General features: G+C 37.3%; 1 protein-coding gene across 5 annotated transcripts; it reads left to right on the plus strand.

The window, feature by feature from the left end:
- The first annotated feature begins 2,438 nt into the window (after window positions 1–2,438).
- Window positions 2,439–7,341, plus strand: LOC114528866. Of its 5 annotated transcripts, XM_028550587.1 has the most exons (9): window positions 2,439–2,676; window positions 2,759–2,792; window positions 2,964–3,047; window positions 3,338–3,547; window positions 3,818–3,940; window positions 4,412–4,633; window positions 5,430–5,552; window positions 6,045–6,263; window positions 7,121–7,341. In XM_028550587.1, the coding sequence occupies exons 3-9, from the start codon at window positions 2,981–2,983 to the stop codon at window positions 7,249–7,251; spliced, it is 1,095 nt and encodes a 364-aa protein (XP_028406388.1). In that variant the 5' UTR covers window positions 2,439–2,676; window positions 2,759–2,792; window positions 2,964–2,980; the 3' UTR covers window positions 7,252–7,341. The 5 variants fall into 5 exon arrangements, with proteins under 5 accessions (XP_028406388.1, XP_028406387.1, XP_028406390.1 ...); XM_028550586.1 differs by having other exon boundaries at window positions 2,439–2,792; XM_028550589.1 differs by having other exon boundaries at window positions 2,439–2,792; window positions 5,430–5,483.
- Window positions 7,342–7,661: the final 320 nt, after the last annotated feature.

A 7,661-nucleotide genomic window follows, 5' to 3' on the forward strand; every position in this document is an offset into this window, starting at 1 on the left:
CATGTTTATATACCATAGGAACAATAGCATACAAAAGAAATCATTCGGACATATGACGAATATATGAATATGCACCCCCCCAATTAAGCTTCTAGCTACGGCCCTGGTTAAGAATTTAGAAATGAAATTTTCCAGTATACTGTTCTTCATGCAAACCTCTTCTGGTTGAAAAGAGAATTTTTTCTAATGTTTTTAATTTCATTTTTGTTATCTGTGATTATGTTTTTCTTTTTGTTAAGCTTCAGGAAGATGCAAATCAGACGGTTCATTGGTCTTGTTCTCATCCTGTCTTTTTCCTCTGCGGTGTTTGAAGACGAGACAGCTATACTGACGACCCTTCGCGACGACTTTCGCGGCGCATTTCCACCCGGGCCACAGTTTTGTGTTCTTTATCTTCACCAGGTGCCGAAAGTCCAGAACACGAATTTGATAGTCCAGAAGAACAAGAACTTAGTTGTATACGATGTTCAGAACTTGTGTACTGGCATGAATGAAAATGCAAACATCATAAAAGATTCTATAGCAAATTGGAAAGGAAAAAAAGATCCAATATGGCCGACAAAGACTCTCCTTGAAAAATATTGTAAAAATCAGCATCCTAATGTAGCGACTGCTGGTTTTGATCAAAATCTACACAAACCCGTAAGTAATGCAGGTCATTCAGAATATTTTCTTCTTGCTCTGGCGCTGGAGAAAATGTTGCAGTCGTACAAGCAAAATTCGAAAGGCAACTGTCCTGACGCGATATTCCTGTATTCATATTTCTCTCCCTGTTATGGCAGTAACGACCAGTCAAATTGTATGAAGACAATTGAAAATGCGAGAAAAGAAATTAATAAGGAATGTCCAGACCCGTGAGTCAATGGTTGACCAAACATTTGTTTAGTCATCCAGACCTTATTGGGACATGCATTTACCAAACCCTGGATTTTAGCGAGACAACAAATAATGTCAATATCTCCACTTCCTTGATTTCCGGCTCTCGGGCGGTTCTTCTGAAAAAAGGAAAACTGCTTCGCTGGGCATTTGACTGAAGGTACGTTTTGAGTAGGCTAAGGCTTGTTTTCCACTTCAACCGTATCGTAACGTAACGTAGCGTATTTCTTTGTTTCCGAAGTATTCGACCAGAACGAATGACTTTAAAACAATAAGATACGCTACGTTTCGCTACGATACTGTTGAAGTGGAAAACGGTCTTAAAAGGCGGTTAACTTCTTCTTGATTCAGTAGCTTGGATCTATAACCACTGACGGCGTATTTCGTAGGAGTGAAAACAAAAGGAAGTCTTGAAGTTGAAAAGTAAGATATCTGAAGGCTGAGTTTAGTAGGTTGACAAACTAGATGATATAGACTGTAGGGTAGCAAATAGTCAATTATATGACTTCCGCCTCGCTATATAATGTGCTTAATTTCAGTTATGGTTTAATACAGTATGGTAAATGCGAGTTATTTGATTTTGTAGAAGTTTGAAAGTTTAAAAATGAAGTCCATCCTTTTATTCATTGCTTTGGTTGCTTTCATTCCGACTTTAATGGCGAAGTCTGATGGTGGGTACTGACTACAGTGCAATTTTGTTTCATTTTACTGTATTCTGTATGCATGGATGATACCTTTATTAGTATTCCTGTGTGCACGAGTATTCTCTTGCAGTGAAACATGAAGGACCTAGTAACAAGGAATCATCAGAGAAGCGTGCTGCCACACGCCCGGTTTTCAAACTGTATCGCACTTCACTTCCTGCCGTCTATGATAACATGTACTACGCTATTAATTTCATGGGAAAACCTTCAACTTTGACCCGCATTACAGACAAGGCCCTAATCTGGAAAAACAGAGTGGATGCTGGGTACACCACGTATGGAACGACACCAATTGGCTATAATACTGACGAGTACCCGTTTGCATCCAGTGCCCAGGGTAAGATATCGCGGTCAAAACAAGCATTTTAACAGTAATGATAAGTATATATAGTTCAGTGGTAACTGATGAGCACGTGAAACACATGTGACATATTAATCTAACACAGATTTCATTTTCTAAGGTGGAAAAGGTGCTGTTATGAGCGTGGTTCCGATAACTGAACACGACATCCAAGATGGCCTACTGGCACAATTTTACAAGAAATATGATATCAAAAATGGCGATTCTTACGACATCGAACTTATTTGGGACAAGGATGAGTAGTCAGTTGCTAGATTCAGTTCTTCATATCGTGTGGTCTATACCTACTGGTGTTGTAGACGTTTCTTTTGTGCTGTCACAAAATAAATATTGTCAGAAACGTAATACGACATTTCTTTAACAAACGTCTTATTTGCGTGAGCGTCTTATCCAGCACTAATTAATTTGCATGACACAAGAAAACTGCTAAAATATATTAAAATCACTTTGTTTTGTAATGCAAATTTGTGCTGGATCCACCTGTCGTTTGTTCTCTTTTTTCCGCTGATGTTTTAGGTATTTTTGTTGCCTATTTTTACTGTTGACAGTCGCGTGGTGAGTCAATGGTTGACCAAACATTTGTCAAGTCATCCAGACCTTATTAGGACATGTATTTTACCAAACCCTGGGTTTTAGCGAGACAACAAATAATGTCAATATCTCCACTTTCTTGATTTCCGGCTTTGGGGCGGTACTTCTAAGTAAATGAAAACTGCTTCGGTGGACATTTGAAAGGTACGTTTCGAGTAGGCTAAACTACGCGGTTAACTTCTTGTTGAGTCAGCAGCTTGGATCTATAACCACGTCGTTTTCGTAGGAGTGAAAACAAAAGGAAGTCTTGAAGTTAAAAAGTAAGATATCTGAAGGCTGAGTTAGTAGGTTGGCAAACAAGATGATATAGACTGTAGCAAATAGTCAATGATATTCTTAGAACTGGCTTTCGCCTCGCTATATATAATGTGCTTTCATGCAGTTATGGTTTAATACAGTATGGTATAAATGCGAATTATTTTATTTTGTAGAATCTGAAAGTTTAAAAATGAAGTCCATCCTATTATTCATTGGTTTGGTTGCTTTCATTTCGACTTTAATGGCGAAGTCTGATGGTGTGTATTGACTACTATGCAATTTTTGTTTCATTTTACTGTATGCGTGGATATACCTTTAGTATTTCTGTGTGCATGAGTATTCTCTTGCAGTGAAACATGAACGAAATTACTTCAACTTTATCTTATCACCGAGTTGAAGTACTGAGCAGATGTGTACGAGATTTTGGGAGCAGACTCGGACACACAAGATGAAAATTTTAGTTTTGATATTTGTTTATAGACTCGTTGAACGGGATGAAACACAATAAGTTTCACAACAACTTTAAGTTATTTCTTATTTCTTAAAGCATGTCCCCGTATCACATTTCCCTGTTCTCTTATCCCAAACGTCTGCAAAAATATGCAAAACGCCATTTCAAAGGGAAGACCTACAACGTTAAACCGCATCACAGACCGGACGAAAATGGAACAGAACAGAAGAAACTCCGGTTGTCCAAGATTGCCAAAAGTACCGGGACAAAATTGTGACGAATATCCGTTTGCATCAAGCAGGCAAGGTTAGTAACAGTTTATTACCCAGCTATACTAGCGGGCATTTAAAACCGTATCAAAGTCGAGTTATCGTCCATGTTATGACCTGTCTTTGAGAAGAACTGCCTAAATGCTAACGTCGACATTCTGATGCTATGATTGCCTATGAATCTATATATTTTGTACAAATCAATCATATATTGTCTCAAAATACGACGTATATGGCTTAAGTCTCAGTTTCTGAAAATCCGGGATTCAAGTTCCTTATATTTAAATACGAATCTTTATTTTCAAAGGTGGAGCGGGTGCTGAGATCATGAATGTTCCTTCAATAGAAAACAGCTGTCAGGGTGGATTACTGGCCGCTTTTTATCGGACGCAGAAGATCGGGAATGGTGACTGTTACAGAGTTGCACTAGGTCCATAAATGACGGCTAATTCTGACTATTTCTCAAAATGACTAACTATAAATGTGATTCTTGCCACGAAGTAACGTAATTAATCAATCTTTTCAATAATTTTCCGCCAAACAAACTTTCTTATAAATGACACAAATATAGCTAAATACGATACGTACTCATGTATGTCGCAGCTCTCGGAAGCTTTCGTCCAATTGGATAATGCTTTTCTATGCTTTCTAAAGAACGAAGCTATGCTATTGGTTGAAACAGAAATGTATTGTAAAGTTCAGCCAATGAAAATCATTCTTGCGAGGAGCTGCGACACTACCCCTCACGTGACCACTGACTTTTGTCTCAAAATCGGCTTAAATTAAAACTAACCTAATCGCTAACTATTACATATACGAATATTGCCTGTGAAAAACTTACGGGATGAAACACAACAACTTTCACAACAACTTTACTGAAGTTATTTCTTATTTCTTAAAGAATCTGCACGGTGTCCCACTATCATATTTCCCTGTTCTCGTATCCCAAACGTCTGCAATAATATGCGAAACGCCATCTCAATGGGAAGACCTACATTGTTAACCCGCATCACAGATCCGAACAGAATAGCAAAGAACAGAAGAGACTCCAGTTGTCCGACAAATTTGGAAACAGTACCGGGAGAAAGTTGTCACGGATATCCGTTTGCATCAAGCATGCAAGGTTTGTCTTAGTTTATTACCCAGCTATACTAGCGGGCATTTAGAACCGTCTCCAAGTCGAGTAATCATCCATGTTAAAGCCTCTTACAGACGAGCAAGTTGTCTGTGACACGTTTTTATGTTACCATAGTAACATAGTATGTTACCAAAACTTGTCACATAATGTGAGCACTTGTATACAGTTGGCCAGCGGACTATAGTAATTTGCATTGGCGCGTTCACGTTGTCCGCTGTACGATTACATCGCTGGCTGCAAACTAAATTGTCATTGTTGGCACGTTAACACGAACAAATAAAACTTGTCTCACAAAAACTTGTCATAGAAAATTTGTTGTACATACACACGTACAATTGCCAATTAAAACTTGTCATATAGAAACTTGTCATATAGAAACTTGTCATATAAAAACTTGTCATATAGAAACTTGTCATATAAAAACTTGTCATATAAAAACTTATCATATAAAAACTTGTCATAGAAAAACTTGTCATAGAAAAACTTGTCATATAGAAACTTGTCATATAGAAACTTGTCATATAGAAACTTGTCATATAGAAACTTGTCATATAGAAACTTGTCATATAAAAACTTGTCATATAAAAACTTGTCATAGAAAAACTTGTCATAGAAAAACTTGTCATAGAAAACTTGCTCATCTGTAAGAGGCTTTACTGAATGGTCACGCAATAAACACAAATTGTTCTGGTCTTCATTATCATCGCATTATCATTTTCTCAGAGTTGAAAACCCGCGGTTGAAGTTCCTTATATTTAAATACGAATCTTTATTTTCAAAGGTGGAGAGGGTGCTGTTATAGTGAGAGTTCCTTCAAGAGAAAACGAGATTCTGGGTGAATTACTGGACGATTTTTATGTGAAGCAGCAGATCGGGAATCGTGACTGTTACAGAGTTGCACTAGGTCCATAAATGACGGCTAATTTTGACGTCAATTCTTTGCACTGATGTTTCTCAAAATGACTAATAATTATAAATGTGATTCTTGCCACGAAGTAACGTAATTAATCAATCTTTTCAATAATTTTCCGCCAAACAAACTTTCTTATAAATGACGCAAATATAGCTAAATACGATACGTACTCATGTATGTCGCAGCTCTCGGAAGCTTTCGTCCAATTGGATAATGCTTTTCTATGCTGTCTAAAGAACGAAGCTATGCTATTGGTTGAAACAGAAATGTATTGTAAAGTTCAGCCAATGAAAATCATTCTTGCGAGGAGCTGCGACACTACCCCTCACGTGACCATTGACTTTTGTCTCAAAATCGGCTTAAATTAAAACTAACCTAATCGCTAACTATTACATATACGAATATTTCCTGTGAAAAACTTACGGGATGAAACACAACAACTTTCACAACAACTTTACTGAAGTTATTTCTTATTTCTTAAAGAATCTCTATGGTGTCCGACCATCACCTTTCCCTGTTCTCGTATCCCAAACGTCTGCAATAATATGCGAAACGCCATCTCAATGGGAAGACCTACAATGTTAACCCGCATCACAGATCCGAACGAAATAGCACAGAACAGAAGAGACTCCGGTTGTCCAAAATTGAAAAAAGTACGGGGAGAAAGTTGTCACGGATATCCGTTTGCATCAAGCATGCAAGGTTTGTTTTAGTTTATTACCCAGCTATACTAGCGGGCATTTAGAACCGTCTCCAAGCGAGTAATCATCCATGTTAAAGCCTCTTAAGCCTCTTACAGACGAGCAAGTTTTCTGTGACAAGTTTGGATGTTACCATAGGTAGCCCAGATATCTGTTTCTACTCAGTCTTCGACTACATTGCTTACGCGCGCGGTCAGCTTCTACTGTCTGTATTAATTACTGTATTATATATTGATATATCAATATTGATATTATTATAATATTGTTGTATAAAATATCAATTCTCGGCTACCTATGATGTTACAAGTTTTAATTCTTCGTATGTACGCCCAACTTTGACAATTTTTTCTATGACAAGTACACTTGTTCAAAATTAAGTATACTTGATTTTGAAAAAGTGTACTTGTCATCGAAAAAATTGTCAAAGTACAAATTTTGCTCGTCTGTATCATTCAACAAAGAAAACTTGTCACATAATGTGAGCACTTTTATGCAGTTGGCCAGCGGACTATAGTAATTTGCATTGGCGCGTTCACGTTGTCCGCTGTACGATTACATCGCTGGCTGCAAACTAAATTGTCATTGTTGGCACGTTAACACGAACAAATAAAACTTGTCTCACAAAAACTTGTCATAGAAAATTTGTTGTACATACACACGTACAATTGCCAATTAAAACTTGTCATATAAAAACTTGTCATAGAAAACTTGCTCGTCTGTAAGAGGCTTTATTGCGTGGTCACACAATAAACACAAATTGTTCTGGTCTTCATTATCATCGCATTATCATTTTCTCAGAGTTCTGAAAACCCGCGGTTGAAGTTCCTTATATTTAAATACGAATCTTTATTTTCAAAGGTGGAGAGGGTGCTGTTATAGTGAGAGTTCCTTCAAAAGAAATTAAGATTCTGGGTGGATTTCTGGGCGGTTTTTATCGGAAGCAGAAGATCGGGAATGGTGGTTGTTACAAAGTTGCACTAGGTCCATAAATGACGGCTGATTTTGACGTCAGTTCTTTGCACTGTTTCTCAAAATGACTAATAATTATACATACCACTTATTAAAACCGAATTTGAGGTCCGTACTAGAAAAATATTAGTTTATTTATTTATACAATGCGCTGCAGCATTCTTGCCGGCTCTTTCGCCAGCCAGTCGCCAAGCAAGAACTGAAGTGGCTTCCAAAACTTTGTTTTTTGCTCGTTATACATTAGCGGTCAAAAAGAACTGCTCAAATGTTGCTATTGTCGTATGTAACAGGAATCGTAACAATCAATCTTTTATTGTACACTAGCGGTCAAAAAGAACTGTTTCGATACAAATTCATAAAAAAGAAGCGAATATAGGAGAGAGCTTCATAGGCATTTTGTATAATTCTCTTATTCCAAACAATATTTCAA

This window comes from Dendronephthya gigantea, unplaced genomic scaffold, assembly GCF_004324835.1.
Source record: "Dendronephthya gigantea isolate DGI-Jeju-01 unplaced genomic scaffold, DenGig_1.0 000051F, whole genome shotgun sequence".
In the NCBI taxonomy this organism is placed as follows: domain Eukaryota; kingdom Metazoa; phylum Cnidaria; class Anthozoa; order Malacalcyonacea; family Nephtheidae; genus Dendronephthya; species Dendronephthya gigantea.

Bases quoted from the DNA above. Each gene is read 5' to 3' on its own strand.
- LOC114528866 (XM_028550586.1), top strand. From the start codon at position 2,981: ATGAAGTCCATCCTATTATTCATTGGTTTGGTTGCTTTCATTTCGACT. The intron at 3,048-3,337 runs GTGTGTATTGAC...TATTTCTTAAAG, and splicing joins TTTAATGGCGAAGTCTGATG to CATGTCCCCGTATCACATTT. The intron at 5,553-6,044 runs GTCCATAAATGA...TATTTCTTAAAG, and splicing joins CTGTTACAGAGTTGCACTAG to AATCTCTATGGTGTCCGACC.